This window comes from Chrysemys picta, chromosome 15, assembly GCF_011386835.1.
Source record: "Chrysemys picta bellii isolate R12L10 chromosome 15, ASM1138683v2, whole genome shotgun sequence".
Classification (NCBI taxonomy): domain Eukaryota; kingdom Metazoa; phylum Chordata; order Testudines; family Emydidae; genus Chrysemys; species Chrysemys picta.
Window position 1 is genome coordinate 27,286,796 of NC_088805.1, and position 20,595 is coordinate 27,307,390.

At 41.5% G+C, this 20,595-nt stretch overlaps 1 protein-coding gene across 1 annotated transcript; it reads left to right on the forward strand.

Moving 5' to 3' along the window:
* The first annotated feature begins 31 nt into the window (after window positions 1–31).
* LOC135975776 (uncharacterized) lies at window positions 32–12,936 on the forward strand. The gene is made up of 2 exons (XM_065568091.1): window positions 32–429; window positions 11,267–12,936. Exons 1-2 carry the CDS (start codon window positions 233–235, stop codon window positions 11,970–11,972), a joined length of 903 nt encoding a protein of 300 aa, XP_065424163.1. The 5' UTR covers window positions 32–232; the 3' UTR covers window positions 11,973–12,936.
* Window positions 12,937–20,595: the final 7,659 nt, after the last annotated feature.

Here is a 20,595-nt window from a genome sequence, read left to right on the forward strand (position 1 = left end):
CAGAGGGGGGCACTCTGGGAGGGGAGACACTTGGGGCGGGGGGAAGTCTGCTGGTGGGTGAGGGGGTCTGAGTAGGTGGAAGGATAGGAGACCTTTTTCACACATTCATAGTTCTCTTTTTTTGTATCTCCTAAGAGCCAGACTGCCTGGTAGAAGGAGCTGCTTTGTGCTGCACCACTGGTGCAGTTTGACACAAAAAGCCAATGAAGGGGGGGATTATACCACTTCAAGGATGCCTTCCAATGGTGTAGAGCCAATGTACCACTTTTCCTCATTATGGCTAGCGTACCAGGGTAAGGGACTGAGGAAAAGATGGGCTTCCTCTGTGCCTTGCCTCTTCTTGGTTGTAGTTTTGGCCCTTTGGGGCTCTGCCTATCCAAAGTATGTTAGAACAACCCATCAGACTGCACAACAGGATCTGTCTCAACGGTATGTGGACAACTGAGTATTTTAGCCTTCAGAGTAGAATCTCAATTTTTATGAACATCAGTTCTATGAACAACTAGTTATATGAACCATTTTTCCCAATGGAAAAAGAAAATCACATAACGAAGGTGATGTCATTGACAAATAAGTCAACATTCCTTCACATTCTCTTGCCTTCCGTGCACTGGAAATAGCTTTGCAGTGGTTTGAAGGACAAGAATGCAGTACAGGCGAGTCTCATCTTACGCTGGGGTTACATGCCCTTGTCAGCACGTAAAGCGAAAATCGTGTATAGTCAAAATTACCTTGAGTGTAATGGCAGGTGGAATCGCCTGTACTACAGGTACAGTATTTAAATTGTTATTTTTCTCTTTTTTTTTTCTTTTCTTTTTTTTCTGACCGTGCAAAGCTGAATTCACGCATGTTAAATGCGCGTAAGATGAGACTCACCTGTACGCCATACTGCAACATAGACACCATGCCTACTGTAATTCTGAGATGTTCAATTCTATGAACTTTTTGATTTTATGAACTCGATCAATTCATAAAATTGGGGTTCTACTCTATTGAAGTTTTGCTTGTTTGGTACCACTTGAGAATTATTTTGCTTTAACCTTGTTAAATATGGAACGATCTGTATTTCTGAAGGGGAAAAAAAGGTAAAATATAAACTAGGGCTGACGATTCATCAGTTAACTCACACAATGAACTCAAAAAAATTAACTGCGATTAAAAAATTAATCATACTGTTAAACAATAGAATACCAATTGAAATGTATTTAATATTTTTGGATGTTTTTCTACATTTTCAAATATATTGATTTCTATTACAACACAGAATCCAAAGTGTACAGTGCTCACTTTACAGTGCAAATATTTGTAATAAAAATAACATAAAAATGATAAACAAAGAAATAGTATTTTTCAGTTCACCTCATACAAGTACTGTAGTGCAATCTCAATCGTGAACGTGTAATTTACAAATGTAGATTTTTTTTTTGTTACATAACTGCATTCAAAGACAAACAATGTAAAACTTTAGAGTCTAGAAGTCCACTCAGTCCTACTTCTTGTTCAGCCAATCGCTAAGACAAACAAGTTTGTTTACGTTGACAGGAGATAATGCTGCCTGCTTCTTATTTACAATGTCACCTGAAAGTGGGAACAGGTGTTCAAATGGCACTTTTGTAGCCAGCGTTGCAAGGTATTTACGTGCCAGGTTTGCAAGGTATTTACGTGCTAAACATTTGTATGCTCCTTCATGCTTCAGCCACCATTCCGGAGAACATGTTTCCATGCTGATGACACTTGTTAAAAAAAATAGTGTGTTAATTAAATTTGTGACTGAACTCCTTGGGGGAAAATTGTATGTCCCCTCCTCTGTTTTACCTGCATTCTGCCATATAATTCATGTTATAGCAGTCTCAGATGATGACCCAGCACATGTTGTTTGATTTACGAACGCTGTCACTGCAGATTTGACAAAATGCAAAGAAGGTACCAATCTGAGAGGGACGAGGTGTGGGGCTTGCTTTCAGAAGTTTTAAAAGAGCAACACTCTGATGCGGAAACTACAGAACCTGAACCGCCAAAAAAGAAAATCAACCTTCTGCTCGTGGAATCTGACTCAGATGATGAAAATGAACATGCATCGGTCCGCTCTGCTTTGGATTGTTATCAAGCAGAACCCGTCATCAGCATGGATGCATGCCTTCTGAACGCCTGTTCTCACTTTCAGGTGACACTGTAAACAAGAAGCGGGCAGCATTATCTCCTGCAAATGTAACCAAACTTGTTTGAGCGACTGGCTGAAGTAGGACTGAGTGGACTTGTAGGCTCTAAAGTTTTACATTGTTTTATTTTTGAATGCACTTATTTTTTTGTATGCAATTTGAAATTTGTAAGTTCAACTTTCACGATAAAGAGATTGCACTACAGTACTTATATTAGGTGAATTACAAATATTTGCACTGTAAAAAAACAAAAAAAAATATTTTGACTAAAAAATAAATGTAAACTGAGCACTGTACACTTTGTATTCTGTGTTATAATTGAAATCAATATATTTGGAAATGTAGAAAACATCCAAAAATATTTAAATAAATGGTATTCTATTATTAACAGTGTGATTAATTGTGATTAATTTTTTTAATCGCTTGACAGCCCTAATATAAACCCCAAGAGCATTTAAAATGTTACAGTAATTCTGCACTTGACCCCATGTAGTATATATAGTACATTCTCTTTCAAATAGTTTAATACTTTCTGAATATGTCATGAATGAATGAATGATGACATCATTATGACATTAGGAACAGGGTGAATAGAGTAGATCAGTGATATTGTATATGCCACTGCACACACTGTGCATACTAAATATAGAGTTTTATCATTACTAACGCTTAGAATACATTATTATACAATGGTTCATCAACAGCCAAATATTTACAGTGATTCTTCCGCTCCCTCAACAGATGGGAAGGCAGCAGTGTTATAGAATTTAAGCATTACCTGCTGTCTCTGTCAGCATCGTACTAATTCTTGGAAAATTACAAACTATAACTGTACTTGTTTTGCCATTGTAGGTAACATGTTAGGGAAAACAGATGAGGAAAATTTCATATGTGACCTAAATCTGAGAAATGGATAAACAAATTGGTTATTGTTTCAAAGAGAACTAGGATTAATAACTATGCATAAACAAAGAAAGCAGTCTTTCTTGGCACTAGATGTGTATTGACTTTGAGAGATCAGTGGAGTCGCATTACCCAACCGATAAAGAAAATTAGAGTTAATTGAGCTGCTTGAAGAGCTTGATCTGTGTTCTGACCAGCATTTCTGAATATTCCAGACACAAACTAGAACTCCATTCTTCAAAGGCACATAAAATGAACCGAGCCCCTCCATTGCAAGGAAATTAGTATGTTAACTAATGGTGTGATGATATATATTTATTTGGAATGCATGTAAAGATTTCTTAAAATGTGCTAGTTACTATATGATTGTATACAGTATGTTGAGAAAAGGTTCAGAAAAGGGCAACTAAAATTATTAGGGGTTTGGAACGGGTCCCATATGAGGAGAGATTAAAGAGGCTAGGACTCTTCAGCTTGGAAAAGAGGAGACTAAGGGGGGATATGATAGAGGTATATAAAATCATGAGTGATGTGGAGAAAGTGGATAAGGAAAAGTTATTTACTTATTCCCATAATACCAGAACTAGGGGTCACCAAATGAAATTAATAGGCAGCAGGTTTAAAACAAATAAAAGGAAGTTCTTCTTCATGCAGCGCACAGTCAACTTGTGGAACTCCTTACCTGAGGAGGTTGTGAAGGCTAGGACTATAACAGCGTTTAAAAGAGAACTGGATAAATTCATGGTGGTTAAGTCCATTAATGGCTATTAGCCAGGATGGGTAAGGAAGGGTGTCCCTAGCCTGTGTTTGTCAGAGGGTGGAGATGGATGGCAGGAGAGAGATCACTTGATCATTACGTGTTATGTTCACTCCCTCTGGGACACCTGGCATTGGCCACTGTGGGCTGTAGTCCACGAAAGCTTATGCTCTAATAAATTTGTTAGTCTCTAAGGCCTTGGCTACACTTACCGGCAAGTTCGACGGCTGGAAATCGAACTTCTGGGTTCGACTTATCGCGTCTAGTCTGGACGCGATAAGTCGAACCCGGAAGTGCTCGCCGTCGACTGCGGTACTCCAGCTCGCCGAGAGGAGTACCGCGGAGTCGACGGGGGAGCCTGCCTGCCGAGTGTGGACCAAGGTAAGTTTCAACTAATTCGAAATAAGGTACTTCGAACTTCAGCTACGTTATTCACGTAGCTGAAGTTGCGTACCTTAGTTCGAATTAGGGGGGGTAGTGTAGACCAAGCCTTAGGTGCCACAAGTACTCCTGTTCTTTTTGCGGATACAGACTAACATGGCTGCTACTCTGAAACCTGTTGGTAGACAGGATACTGGGCTAGATGGACCTTTGGTCTGACCCGGTACGGCCATTCTTATGTTATGTAATGTTTCCAAAGAGAAGACACTATTGGCAGATCTCTTTAAAAATCTGTACTGTGCTTCATTTCTTTCAGGAATGTGTATTGATGAAAAGTTGTGGATTAAACATTTCAAAAGACTTAAGTAATGGGTTTATGGGCTAAATGTAATGTTCTTACTCTTAGCGCCCTCTTCCCTAGTTGTTTTACTTGTCCTGTCGCGGTGGGCTTTGGTTTTGGCCCCCCCACCTGGGGTCATGTAGTAATTTTTGTTGTCAGAAGGGGTCGCAGTGCAATGAAGTTTGAGAACCCCTGCCTTAGATGAACTGATGTGGGTAAAATTCCATGTAAGAAAGTGACCGAATTTTCAGTATTAAAGAGCTGATCATCTCAACAAATCACTTTAGAAATAATGTAGCAACTATAAATGGCCTTGTATCAAATAAGCAATTAGATTGGAGAAAGTCTGTAATCTCCTGTCTTATTTTATGTTCTCATAATAATATGACAGTGCACTTAATTTAGCAGATGTTCTAGCAGATTTGACCTATCCTTTGTGACACCTAAAATACCCTGCATGAACATTTGAAAGGATATAAAAAAGGTTTTATAGATTCTTTTATTCCTTCTGACCATTCAGCTTTGGAAGAGCTATTGTACTTTGGGGAAGGTACTTCTCAAGTCAAAGAGGAATATGAGATTCAAGTGAGTGGCATATTTCCTTAGTGATGGCATTATATATATTTAATGTTTTTTTTTACCATGAATTCACTTCAGCACTGTTGACTGGATTCTAATCTAATACCAGTTTTACATCAGTGTAATTCTGTTGATGTAAATTGACAGGTTTCAGAGTAACAGCCGTGTTAGTCTGTATCCGCAAAAAGAAGAACAGGAGTACTTGTGGCACCTTAGAGACTAACAAATTTATTAGAGCATAAGCTTTCGTGGACTACAGCCCACTTCTTCGGATGCATATAGAATCCTCAATATATGTTCCATTCTATATGCATCCGAAGAAGTGGGCTGTAGTCCACGAAAGCTTATGCTCTAATAAATTTGTTAGTCTCTAAGGTGCCACAAGTACTCCTGTTCTTCTTTTTGATGTAAATTGAGTTACTCCTGATTTACATAATTGTAAAAGAGAGTAGAACCAGTATTTTATTTAGTCTCTCTTGTGTTCAGCAAATTGTCTAATATTTTGTACGGAGCTCAGAGATTTTACTGATGGGTGCATAGTGGGTCAGATTTTGGATTTACACTGATGCAAACCAAGATAAAAGTATCTCCATTAGCTACCATGGACTCACTTTAGATTTATGGCAGTGTAACTATGGTAAGAATGTGGGCCATAAACTGAAAAATAAATAGTTAAGAAATTGCACATGTATATGTAGGGCGCATAAGGAAAACTGATTATAGCCTTATTTTAAAAATATTAATTGTCTAAAATGCTGCAGCATTTCTACTGTAAAATATTAAGACTCATTCTCTTCTGAACTATACCGGTTTTGCATCAGTATGTCTCCGTTAACTCCAGTTGAGTTATTCCTGATTTATATCCAGGTAGGAGGAGAATTAAGCCGGTAGAGTTTTTGAGAATTACCGTAGAATACTCAAACAATTTTTATAAGGCAACTTAGTGTTTCATAGTTGGTTGTCATTAGCAAAACTAACGAGAGTTGACTAACACTGATGAAGTTAGAGGTTTATCTAAATATAATGGGCAGTTGAACTGTGTATGTAAAAGCTAAAACGTTGAGAGGGTTGGTTGAAAATAAAATACATTGCCTTGGCTAGAAAGTATGGGAACAGGCATGGGTCAGGGATTAGAGAATGGATTCAGGATGTAACTAGAAGATGGGTTGCACAAACCAAGATGGAGGAAAAAATAAACTACATAGATCTGGTCAAAGTTTGCATAGGCTGCCAAACATTTGGATGCTTATCCAAATCAAATCTCTCAATTATATTGATGACATTTCAGCATGTTTTGCAGAGGGCTCTCAAAATTCACTATTAGTTAAATGTAGACCTAGGGCAAATTTCCTCATTTTCTCTTCTCCTTCCTTTCCTACTATCCCATCCTTAAAAGATTTAAAATGATCTTTTTTTTGTGTGTGTGTTTACTCTTACCAACCAGCTGGTGTCTTAGTCTGCTGAGTCAGCCCTTTCTGAAGCTGCCCCTTTCTCTGAGGCCTGGTCTACATTGTGAGTTTAGGTCGAATTTAGCAGCATTAAATCGAATTAAGCCTGGACACGTCCACACGATGAAGCCCTTTTTTTCAACTTAAAGGGCCCTTTAAACCGGTTTCTTTACTCCACCTCCGACGAGGGGATTAGCGCTGAAATCGGCCTTTGCAGGTCGGATTTGGGGTAGTGTGGACGGAATTTGACGCTATTGGCCTCCGGGAGCTATCCCACAGTGCTTCATTGTGACCGCTGTGGACAGCATTCTCAACTCAGATGCACTGACCAGGTAGACAGGAAAAGCCCCGCGAACTTTTGAATTTATTTCCTGTTTGCCCAGCGTGAAGAGCACAGGTGACCACGCAGAGCTCATCAGCACAGGTAACCATGATGGAGTCCCAGGATCGCAAAAGAGCTCCAGAATGGACCGAATGGGAAGTACGGGATCTGCTCGCCATATGGGGAGATGAATCAGTGCTAGCTGAACTCCGTAGCAGTAAACGAAATGGCAAAATATTAGAAAAAGTCTCAAAGGCCATGAAGGACAGAGGCCATAACAGGGACACACAGCAGTGCCGTGTGAAAATTAAGGAGCTAAGGCAAGCCTACCACAAAGCCAGAGAGGCAAACGGAAGGTCCGAGGCAGAGCCGCAAACATGCCGCTTCTACGCGGAGCTGCATGCCATGCTAGGGGGTGTAGACACCACTACCCCAACCATGTGCTTTGACTCCTTCAATGGAGAATCACGCAACAGAGAAGCGGGTTCGGGGTACGAGGAAGATGATGAAGATAGCTCACAGCAAGGAAGCGGAGAAACCGGTTTCCCCAACAGCTAGGATATGTTTATTACCCTGGACCTGGAACCAGTAATCCCCAAACTCACCCAAGGCGTGCTCCCAGACCCTGAAGGCACACAAGGGACCTCTGCAAAAAGAACAGGAGTACTTGTGGCACCTTAGAGACTAACAAATTTATTAGAGCATAAGCTTTCGTGGACTACAGCCCACTTCTTCGGATGCATATATCAGAAGTGGGCTGTAGTCCACGAAAGCTTATGCTCTAATAAAGCTGGAACTCAGGCTCTGAAATATATATCATCACACCATTAGTTAACATACTAATTTCCTTGCAATGGAGGGGCTCGGTTCATTTTATGTGCCTTTGAAGAATGGAGTTCTAGTTTGTGTCTGGAATATTCAGAAATGCTGGTCAGAACACAGATCAAGCTCTTCAAGCAGCTCAATTAACTCTAATTTCTGGTCCGGGAAGAAAGTCCCTTCCTCCAGCTTTCGAAACAGACCAGAGTTCCTGAAGACGCGAGCATCATGTACCTTTCTCGGCCATCCCACGTTGATGTTAGTGAAACGTCCCTTGTGATCCACCAGGGCTTGTAGAAGCATTGAAAAGTACCCCTTGCGGTTTATGTGCTTGGTGCTCCGGTCACAAGATAGGGATATGGGTTCCGTCTATCACCCCACCACAGTTTGGGAATCCCATTGCAGCAAAGCCATCCACTATGACCTGCACGTTTCCCAGAGTCACTACCCTTGATATCAGCAGGTCTTTGATTGCGTTGGCTACTTGGATCACAGCAGCCCCCACAGTAGATTTGCCCACTCCAAATTGATTCCCAACTGACCGGTAGCTGTCTGGCGTTGCAAGCTTCCACAGGGCTATCGCCACTCGCTTCTCAACTGTGAGGGCTGCTCTCATCCTGGTATTCTGGCGCTTCAGGGCAGGGGAAAGCAAGTCACAAAGTTCCATGAAAGTGCCCTTACGCATGTGAAAGTTTTGCAGCCACTGGGAATCATCCCATACCTGCAACACGATGTGGTTCCACCAGTCTGTGCTTGTTTCCTGGGCCCAGAATCGGCGTTCCACTCCATGAACCTCCCCCAGTAACACCATGATTTGCACATTGCTGGGGCCTGTACTTTGTGAGAGGTCTATGTCCATTTCAATTTCCTCATCACTCTCGTCGCTACGCTGCAATCGCCTCCTCGCCTGGTTTTGCTTTGGCATGTTCTGGCTCTGCATATACTTCAGGACAATGCGCGTGGTGTTCATCGTGCTCATAATTGCCATGGTGATCTGAGCGGGCTCCATGATCCCAGTGCTATGGCGTCTGGGCTGAAAAAAGGCGCAAAACTATTGTCTGACGGAGGGAGAGAGGGGCGAGTGACGACATGGCTTACAGGGAATTAAAATCAACAAAGGTAGCTGTGCATCAGGGAGAAACATAAACAACTGTCACACAGAATGGCCCCCCCAAAGATTGAACTCAAAACCCTGGGTTTAGCAGGCCATTGATTTCACAGAGGGAGGGGGAAGCAAATGAATACAGAACAAATCTGATCCATCTATCTTTTACATCTTAGGCTGGCAGCAGACGGTGCAGCATGACTGATAGCCATCGGCATCTTCTGGGTGCTTGGCAGAAGATGCTGTATTACGATTGCTAGCCATCATCGTCAAGATGGTTCAGTAGGACTGCTGGCAGGACTGAGTCTCCAGGAGACAAAACATGTCTGCCCAGGTGCCTCTGACCAAACTCACTGAGGAATACGACGATGATGGATACCAGTCGTAATACACCATCTGCTCCCAAAAGGCAAGGAGCTGCTGCTGTATAGCAATGCAGCGCCATGTCTGCCAACACCCAGATAGCCGATGATGGCTACCAGTCATACTGCACCATCTACTGCCAAAAGGCAATTAGCTGCTGCTGTGTAGCAATGCAGTACCACGTCTGCTGGCACCCAGATGACATGGTGACGCTGAGCTGAGTGGGCTCCATGCTTGCCGTGGTATGTTGTCTGCACAGGTAACCCAGGTAAAAAGGCGTGAATCGATTGTCTGCCGTTGCTCTGATGGAGGGGGAGGGGCCTGACGACATGTACCCAGAACCCCCCGTGACACTGTTTTTGCATCATCAGGCATTCCGATCTCAACCCAGAATTCCAATGAGCGGCGGAGACTGCGGGAACTGTGGGATAGCTACCCACAGTGCAACGCTCCGGAAGTCGATGCTAGCCTCGGAACTGTGGACGCGGTCCACCGACTTAATGCACTTAGAGCATTTTATGTGGGGACACACACAATCGACTGTATAAAATCGATTTCTATAAAACCGGCTTCTATAAATTCGACCTAATTTCGTAGTGTAGACATACCCTCAGTGGTTGTTTGTATATGCTGCTTTTGGTGGCATTGGCTCAGGAAATCAGAGAATCAATGGAACAGAGGTAGTGTCATCAACCGAAAGAAGAGAATTTTGGAGAATTTCCAAACTTACACCCGTATATGGAGTCAGAAAATCAACTCTAATGATAAACCAGATAGGCATTAATTTCCACTCTGTGTTCTACAAAAATCAAATGGAGGAACATTAAGTGCAATTGTGGATGAGGATTGTACTTGTAGATCTTGGCATCCAACTGCTAGCGTTAAATATTACCAGAATCTAAAATTTTATCAAAGATGAAACTGCTAGCTTTAAATAGGAAAAAGTTATAGGACACCCTGGGAAATGCCTAAGAATTATTTATATGCTCATTAAAGGAATCACCTTTTGTTTACTAGAATAAACGGTAAGAATTTAGTCAGCTGGTATTTAATGAAGCTTCAGTTAATAAGAAATTTCTAAGGTTCCTGGTGCATACCTTAAAAGAAGTAAAAGGTAGCGAAAATGTAGATCTTGCAGTCATCTTTGCCAGCATGAATTGTTAAATGAAATAAAAGGAAATACTATATTATGAATACTTAGGAGTCTTTAGGATTTATAAAGCAATCACCAAGACCTATGAACTATCATTAATGCTAAATGGTTCTTGTTATCCAACTATGTGTCTTTCCAGATCCTCATTATTTTGTCTGTTCAACATACATCTAGTAATTTTTAGAAAGATGTGCACTGTACAAATTTAATTAACCTTTGGACATTAAAGTAACACCAGTGTGTCTATTTCTTTATCAAGTCTCTTGGAATAGGTTTTAAACCAACCTTTTCTTGTCATTTATAGATCATGGCACTTTTTTCAAGAGTGGATGTTAACCCCAGTGTCCTGGCGAAATTCCAATTTCATTAATTACATTTTGCTAATAATAATAATTCCTTGTTCAGTTAAATTGGATAGCACAAGAGTTTTAAGCTGGGTACTCAAAAACTGAAGCACACAAAATCATTGGCCACTTTTGAAAATTTGGTTTTTAGCCTGTGGGCCAAATGTAGTTCTGGGCTTTCATGGACTTCAGTGGCGGTGCAGCCACATCCATTTACAGTGGTGCTGAATTTCCCCTCTGGAAAATGGAAATGTTTTACAAATAGGAATAAATCAGGGCACAACCTTGTTCCCATTGAAATCATTGGCAAAACGTCCAGCAGCTTCACTGGGAGCAATATTGGGCCCTTAAACTTCACAAGGATGGTGGGAGTTTTAATTAATGTTGTAAAATGCCATATCGTTGTGTGGTATCATTATTTATTTATGATTCAAAGAAATACAGGTCTGAGCTGTTTCATATAATGTCCTTTACTTAACATACTCACATTTTCCCTCAAATCTTTAACCTTGGAAGCTGAAGAACTATCACAAAGTCTCAGGCATTGGTACCCTAACATCAGGCTTGTCTGGTTATGTGGACTCTCTCCTCAGGCCCTTCACTACCAGCACTCCCATCGGTGATCTTCCAGAAAACACCATCCTGGCCACTATGGATGTAGAAGCCCTCTACACCAATATTCCACACAAAGATGGACTACCAGCTATCAGGAACAGTATCCCCGATAATGTCACAGCTAACCTGGTGGCTGAACTTTGTGACTTTGTCCTCACCCACAACTATTTCACATTTGGGGACAATATATACCTTCAAGTCAGTGGCACTGCTATGGGTACCCGCATGGCCCCACAGTATGCCAACATTTTTATGGCTGACTTAGAACAACGCTTCCTTAGCTCTCGTCCCCTAACTCCCTTACTCTACTTGCGCTACATTGATGACATCGTCATCATCTGGACCCATGGAAAAGAAGCCCTTGAGGAATTTCACCATGATTTCAATAATTTCCATCCCACCATCAACCTCAGCCTAGATCAATCCACACAAGCGGTCCATTTCCTGGACACTACTGTGCTAATAAGTGATGGTCACATAAATACCACCCTATACCGGAAACCTACTGACCACTACACTTACCTACATGCCTCCAGCTTCCATCCAGGACACACCACACGATCCATTGTCTACAGCCAAGCTCTAAGATATAACCGCATTTGCTCCAATCCCTCAGACAGAGACAAGCACCTACAAGATTTCTATCAAGCATTCTTATACTACAATAGCCACCTGCTGAAGTGAAAAAACAGATTGACAGAGCCAGACGAGTACCCAGAAGTCACCTCCTACAAGACAGGCCCAACAAAGAAAATAACAGAACACCACTAGCTGTCACCTTCAGCCCCCAACTAAAACCTCTCCAGCGCATCATCAAAGATCTACAACCTATCCTGAAAGATGATCCCTCACTCTCACAGATCTTGGGAGACAGACTTGTCCTCGCTTACAGACAACCCCCCAACCTAAAGCAAATACTCACCAGCAACCACACATCACTGAACAAAACCACTGACCCAGGAACCTATCCTTGTAACAAAGCCCGATGCCAACTCTGTCCACATATCTATTCAAGTGACATCATCATATGACCTAATCACATCAGCCATACCATCAGGGCCTCGTTCACCTGCACATCTACCAATGTGATATATGCCATCGTGTGCCAGCAATGCCCCTCTACCATGTACATTGGCCAAACTGGACAGTCTCTACGCAAAAGAATTAATGGACACAAATCTGACGTCAGGAATCATAATACTCAAAAACCAGTGGGAGAACACTTTAACCTGTCTGGCCATTCAATGACAGACCTGCGGGTGGCTATCTTACAACAGAAAAACTTCAAAAACAGACTCCAACGAGAGACTGCTGAACTGGAATTGATATGCAAACTAGATACAATCAACTTAGGATTGAATAAGGACTGGGAATGGCTGAGCCATTACAAACATTGAATCTATCTCCCCTTGTAAGTATTCTCACACTTCTTATCAAACTGTCTGTATTGGGCTATCTTGATTATCACTTCAGAAGTTTTTTTTCACTTACTTAATTGGCCTCTCAGAGTTGGTAAGACAACTCCCACCTGTTCATGCTCTCTGTATGTGTGTATATACATATCTCAATATATGTTCCATTCTATGCATCCGAAGAAGTGGGCTGTAGCCCATGAAAGCTTATGCTCTAATAAATTTGTTAGTCTCTAAGGTGCCACAAGTACTCCTGTTCTTTCTGTTCTTTGAAGTTTGTTTCTTTTCAAGTCATCTTTGCAGGGAGTATCTTCAGTGCTGAATGTTGGTAGAAAAAATTTATTTCTTGATGCATTTTTTTCATTTTTTTATTTGGTTTCCTATGGTTGGCATCCTAAGCACCTTAATATAATTTTAAAAGGCTTTTGAATGAACAAAAATAGTAGCAGTGAGCCTCATCTTCTAGGCTAGGCAGCATGATACAGTAATCTTGTTAGCTCTTACAGTGCAGGAGAGCAGGAAATGGAAACCCTCAGCGGAAATGCTCTCTAGAGGGAGCAATTCCACTAAGAACATAAAAGTTAAAAATAAGATCTGAGTCTGAAGAGCAATTCTGCATTTGATGTACAGTTGATAAAATAATTAAATGGGCAAAGGGCTCTTAACTTGAATAATTATCCATTTGCTTTTCAGTTTATAAAGGGGATTGATTCATGAGTAACCTTAATTAACAGTTTTAATTATCTTTTCTTCCACAAAAAGTACGTCATACCAAACATGCACAGACCTTCATTTCACTATTTTGTTCCAATTAGAGCTCCAAATATCAGCAAGATCTAGTCCCAGTTTTGAAGAGCTGCCTCTTAATTTTCTCAACTATAGCATATGCCGTCCTGGGACATCTGTTGAGATCCTATAATGCAAAGAGAGCATCATACAAATCATTCCTTCAAATAGACCTTGGACATCATGTAGATTTTTCAAGATTCAAGGACAGGCAACCTTTCCTGAAGCAGTCGTTCTGTTCTACAATGAATAACTATGGGGTACTAAGGCTTGACGCATTATGCACTCTTCTGTAGATGATCAGAGTATCGTATCAAAGAGAATGCCTCTCTCGTGTTTCTTTCTCTCCCTCTAACTGACCTAAGTTATATCTAATGTGTCCATTAATGTGATATTTAGGTAGTATCTGTTACATGGCAACTGAAATCAATTTAGACCCTCAAACTTACAGTCCTTGTATATATTTGTCTCAGTGCTGGGGATGGAATATTCTCAATAAAAGGCCCTTGACTGTGAAACTAAGGTCCAGATCCTCAAATCCTAACATCAATGGGTGTTAGATGCCTAAATACTTTTGAGGATCTGGGCCTAACTCCGTTTCTCAGTCAGACAGAGCCCAAGTTTGCTCTCTCTACTTATGTCCCCTTCACCACAGAATCTGAGCACTTCACAAACATTAATGGATGTGTTGACCAGACTTTCAGGGCACTCTGCAAGACCTATTTTCCCAAGTTTGTTTTGAGGGAGTAGGTTGAGCAGGATAAGCCTTGTCTAAGTTTGTATAGACACTTTTTATAAATAAGCAAATACTTGAGCCACTGACACCACCCAAACCGAAAAAGACAAAGTTTTCCTTGAAATGCTGCAGGTTCTTCCAAATTGCAGCTTCTTCAGTTTTGCACATAATTTACGGATGTAAATATTAAGGGACAGGAAACAAAGCCAGATATAGAATGGATGAGTAAAATGGATTCAGTCATTTATCATTTCCTCTTTTAATAGTGGAGCCATTTCAAAATTTAAATTCTCCTCTTTTTTTCCAGACTCCATTCCAGACACTTCAGCTTATTACCGAAACACTGCAATGAGGTTGTGAATCTGGTCTTCATTTTCCAGCGCAAATTACCTTGAAAACATAAATTACGTGTTTTACTAATTTGAATTAGGGTTTTAAAATTCTTTTGTTATTTTTAATAATTTAAGAAGATTTTAGGAACGGGGTGACTTTTTAAAACCATGGATGAATTTTATGTCCAAGGTGATTGGCTTCACCTTCTAGGCTCCACATAATTTTGTCCCCTTTGCTACTTTACTCTCACTTCCTTCCTACTGTTGTTCTTGCTTCCTATACTTCTCCCAGTACTCTTTCTCCTAGTTTTTCATGCTTTCCCACCTTTCTCTCCTTGGGCTTTTCTATACACAAAAAATGTACTTTTTTACAGTCCTACTAGTGTAAGTGCAGTTATTTTGATAAAGGCCATAAGAGGAATAATCTATACCTATATAAACAACCTTTATAGCGATAAAACTGTGTCCATGCTAGGGATTGTACCAATTTAACTATTTTAGTAAAAAAGATCACACCCCTAACCAAAATAGTTAAATTGGTACAAAAGCTGGGTGTAGATCGGCCCCAGGCCACATCTACACTATAGCGCACAGCTATGATGCTGCAACTGTGCCGCTGTAGCACCAAAGTATAGACTAGGGGCAGGCAAACTTTTTGGCCTGAGGGCCACATCGGGTTTCCAAAATTGTATGGAGAGCCGGTTAGGGGAGGCTGTGTCTCCCCAAACAGCCAGGCGTGGCACGGTCCCTGCCTCCTATCTGACGCCCCACTTCTCGCCCCCTGATGGCTCCTCCGAGACTCCTGCCCCATCCAACCCCCCCGTTCCCTGATGGCCCGCCCGGGACTCCTACACCATCAATTCCCCCTCCTTCTCTGTTGGCCCCCCCAGGACTCCTGCCCCATTCACCACCCCCTGCTCCCTGTCCACCCCCGGGGCCCCCACCCCTGACTGCCCCCTGCCGCTAGGTGGGGGGCTAGCCTCCCGGGCCAGGAGCTCAGGGGCCGGGCAGGAGCATCCCGTGGGCCGGATGTGGCCCGTGGGCTGTAGTTTGCCCACCTCTGGTGTAGACGCTTCCTAAATTGATGGAAAGGGTTTTTCCATTGACGTACTTAATCTACTTCACCAAGAGGCGGGAAAATTCTTCTGTTGATCTACCTGTGTCTCCACCAGCGGCTAGGTTGACTTAACTGTGGTGCTCAGGCTATGAAATTTTTCACAGCTCTGAGCAATGTAGCTAGGATGATGTAATTTTTAAGTGTAGCCCAGGCCTTACTAGTTTAGAGAAAGCCTTAGGCCTTGGCTACACTGGCACTGTACAGCGCTGCAACTTGCTGCGCGCAGGGGTGTGAAAACGCCCCCCCCGAGTGCAGCGAGTACAGCGCTGTAAAGTGCCAGTGTAATCAGAGCCTGCAGCGCTGCAAGCTATTCCCCTAGGAGAGGTGAAGCACTTACAGCACTGCGAGACAGCTCTCGCAGCACTGGCGGTGCGACTACACTCGCACTTCACAGCACTGCCGCGGCAGCGCTGGGAAGTCCTGAGTGTAGCCAAGGCCTTAGTGAGCATTAAGAGAGGACTTTTCAATTGTGTTAAGCCAACTCAATTGAGATTACACAATTAAAAAACACCCCCGTTAAGACTGAGCCAGAGAGGTTAAGTAACTTGCTCAAGGTCACAAAATAAGCACATGTCATAGCTGGCATTTCAATTCAGGAATTTCTGACTCCTAATCCAATGCTTAATTCACTGGATTATGTATCAGTGATTTAAAAACCTGCTCAAAAGGTAATTTAAGAATACCTGGTTTGTAGCATAAAGTTCTGAACACCAAGGGTATGTCTACACTGCAGTATAAGTCCAGAGTTTGAACTCAGGCTTAAGCCTTCCATCTTCACATAAATTGTGCTAACCGAGGGCTCGGATCCAGGGTCTCAAGATCTCATGAGGGTGGAGGGTCCAAACCTAAGTCAAGCCAGGACCCAAGGTTCAAGCCCTATTGCTTTGCAGCCCCACCAAAAGGATCCCATAGACTGACTTTCTTTGTCCTCTGGACAGTCAAGTTTGGTGGACAGTCAGGTGTTCCCAGACTGCACCAGGAACAAATGGTTAGAGCAGCCAGATTTTGGGAGCGGTCTGGGATATGGATGGTTGGACTTGGGCCTGCATAATGCAGGAGCCCCAGATTGGGACCCAGAGTTCAACAATTCCTAACCTGGGGTTATAAATGAGCATAGATGCTCACGCCCTTGGTTAACAAACCCAGGGTCTGGTAACTCAAGTTCTACTAACCCTGGGCTTACCTTGCAGTGTAAACATATCCCAACAGCCAGGTCTTGTGCATGGGAAGTAGTATATGAACTGCAATTCCCAGCTAAAGACCCACAAGAATTTCCATTCAAGGTTCAAGTATCAGAGGGATAGCCGTGTTAAGTCTGTATCCACAAAAACAACGAGGAGTCCGGTGGCACCTTAAAAACTAACAGATTTATTTGGGCATAAACTTTCATGGGTAAAAAACCCACTTCTTCAGATGCGCCATTCAAGATTCAGTAAATTTGCAGAAGGAAACCAAAAATTAAGTGATTCCCATCAGTAATCTGTTCTCAGGATTGCTGTCTGGAATTGTGCAAAACCTCTGAAGATTAAGAGGTTGTCACATGTCATTGTTACTTCCTAGATCCTGGCAGAGGTAAATAAAACATTTAAATCTTTTAATGCCGCTTTGGCAAAGCCAGAGGGCCCAGTGAGGGCAAGTCTCTTATTAACAGAACCTTGGCATACATCACTTTTCAACTGTATAATGGCTCCCAGGTGGAGCTCAAGTCTCCTGCATAAAAATAATCTATACAAATGCAATTTAGATATCTTACTACATGAAAAGTAATACCAAATGATGTATTACAATTCTAATCTGTTCATCAAAATCACTTCACATTAGGGTTAGAATGGCAATGAAATAGTTGTCACCAGGGACTCGAGTTTTCTGAGTCACTTTAGGCTCAAATACACAACACTCAACATTTTGTATTAAGTCCACATCTAAAGCTCCATTGCTAAGGGCAGAATTCCAGGAGCTCTGGCTTTTGCTAGTAAGAATCTATGGGTCAGATTCTGATCTCAGGCCAGTGCAAATCAAGAGTAGTTCCCATTACTTCAGTGGTGTAACTGAGATCAGAATTAGGTTTAGCATTTTAGCATAATACTATTTATTAATTTGAAATATTAATGAATAACCTCATCTTTTAGGGATCAGTTTTCTCTGATTAGATTTTGCCTGAGTTTGGTGGAAGGAAAAGCTTTTAAAAAAATTAAAATGACACCAATATTAATTAAAATGGGCTTAAGCAATTTCTTAAGTGAAAAGGTGATTGTTAGTTGTCAGATGGAAAAAATGGGAGAAAAGACTGCTGGGTTTTACTCCTGGCTCTGTCACCGGCTTGCTACTTAGCCGTAGGTGGGTCAGTTAATTTCTCTGCCTTGGTTTACTCACTGAAATAATATATATACCTAGCTCCCAGGCTAAAGTATGTAAGCATTGGATGTGTCCCAGATAAGTGTCCTATACTGAAAAGTAATTTTTCACACCACATCCATATACCTTCCATGCTGATTTGGTCTATGTGTGTAGAGATGGGCAAAATTTTTTAATAGGCTTTTAAAATGTTACACAACAATTAAAAGGTATTCCAAAGCCATTGAACAAGGGGCTCCTAATTCCTTTCTCTTGGGCGTGGACTGCTTTTTTCAGGGAACAGTTACTACTATTCTGATTCTCAGAAATTCTTGCACCATAGATCTTCAAGGTTTAGTCCTATTGTGCACTTATCAAAAGTAGTCATGGTTAGTAAAGTAAAAGTCACTACTAGGAACATTCAATTAGAGTTCTTTATTTCTTTCCAGACACTATCACTGATCTCTGAAGCTGCTGACCTCACAGCCTCTTTGCTCACTCTGATGCTATAACTTTCTGTGTGCAGTGACCCTAAGGTTCCTGGAGCAGTGCAGATTAAACAGATAACATGAATAACTGGAGTCAATAAAAACAGTTTCAAATAACCTTTCAGACAGGCAGATGGGGAGAGGACAGCAGAGAGCAAAAAAATGAATTAATAGCAAAAGCAAATAGTCACACCTGGCAAGAATTCAGCACACCAGCAGAATAAATTAAACATCTCAGAATAAAGGGAGTATGGAAAAGCACCATCAATCAGCAATGCACATGCCATTATTTGTTCCTGCATTACACCCATTAGGCTTTTTAAACAAAATTCTGCTTTTGGAGTGTGTTAACCAGCTGTGCAAGATATTTACAGCAAAATTTGACATTATGCAAAACTTGATTGTTTTATTTACAAAAGCCCTGGGTATGTTCATTGAAAGCTTGCTGAGGAGCATGAATCTTTCCAATGAGCCTGGGCCCAGTTTGGAGTGAAAATGTTGATCGGTTTCTGGGTTTGCATCAATATCATATGAGACCTGTGGTCTTGATGCCAAAGCAGGTGAAACTGTAATTCGGATGTGAGTTTCACATTGAGATTTTGGGCTAATTCTTGAGTGAGATCTGAATGTTCAATGTCCAGTCTGCTCTGTACAAATAGGAAAGATCCCATAACACTTTGTAGCAGAGTAGGGGTTTGCCTGGGTGTTCTTGGCCAAAATTTCACTTCCTGTTGTGCTTGGTTATCCCTTTATGGCTGGAATTTCCTTCCTTACCTTGTGTGCTATGCTCTCCTTTAAAACACTCACTTTTTGGTTCAGGGCAAAATTCCCATTAAAAACTGAAAGATTGGGCTCCATGTGTCCAGATTCAACAGATGATTTTATGTATTCAAAGCACAAGGTAGGAAAGATTATTTAGCAGTAGGAATTTAGGAGTTAGTTGAAACTGGATGCCATATAGTAAACCTTCTTTTCTGCTACTTAAAGATTATGACCAGTGAGCTTGGTGGAACAGTGAATGCCTTGGCCTTTTGCCCTTAAGAGTTTTGGTTTCTAATTCTGTTTTGGTAATAAAACTACCTTAACATTATCTCTGGACTAGAACTGTCAGTGAGTGGGGTTGTAAATCAGAACTGAGGTGCTTGTCATACCCATATGGGGAAATTCTGATAGGCCTTGCCTGCACTCTGCCTTCAGGGTAGGACATACAGCTTCATTGTCTCTCAGATGAGCCTCTGAGCCTTCACACCATGAGTTCTGCCCAGCAAGTCCAAATGATATAGACTTCTGGTCAGATTTGTATACTCTTCAGGGACTCAAGCACCTCAGCAAGTATATGCAGACACCCAGCAACCTTTTCAAAACATAGGTAGATTAGTCAACTGGAACACAGCATCCCGGGTCCTTACGTTAGCATACAGAATAAAGGTTACAACATAGGCCATTTAGCCAAGCCAGTGCCATCAGCCAGCGAAGCTGCTATGAACTCCATTTCAGGCTCTGTCTCCTGTGTCAGTTCAAGGTGAACTACTCTGAGTTCACATACCACCTGCTGGAAATTCCAGCTGTTAAGTGTTGATTGTTCAGTCCTTGGGATTTCCACTGTCTCCTGTTCTGCCCCAAGAGCACACACAACCCTTTTTGCCCCCATTAAGTAGCCATACAAAGCACAGTAACAAGGAATGTGTAGGATTCATAAACATATTAAAAAATCCCACTTCAGCATAGGGGGCACCTTAATTCTCCAGAAGATTATAAATGTTCCTCCTTAGATGATGCATTGCTGTTGACGCACTTTCACTTTCTCTTTCTGACAGACAAGACCTCTGAGTTTGTCTGAACAGGTAATTTCCTAACATTCTTTCATCAATATCCTTTTGTGGAAGCATTCTTTACTTGCCAAAATGTGTTTAAACACTAGATTGATTGTATTATGAAAATTTAAATAACTAGGGATTCTTGATTACATCCCAGTTGGCTTCAGAGAGCTGTTTGCATTCCTGCATTTATGAAAGAGAATTTGAATGCATGCTTTTTATTAACTGTTTTCCTTATGACCCTCTATTCCCTTTATATTAACTCAAGATGAAAAAGTCACACTT

Bases quoted from the DNA above. Each gene is read 5' to 3' on its own strand.
- LOC135975776 (XM_065568091.1), top strand. From the start codon at position 233: ATGCCTTCCAATGGTGTAGAGCCAATGTACCACTTTTCCTCATTATGG. The intron at 430-11,266 runs GTATGTGGACAA...CTCTCTCCTCAG, and splicing joins CAACAGGATCTGTCTCAACG to GCCCTTCACTACCAGCACTC.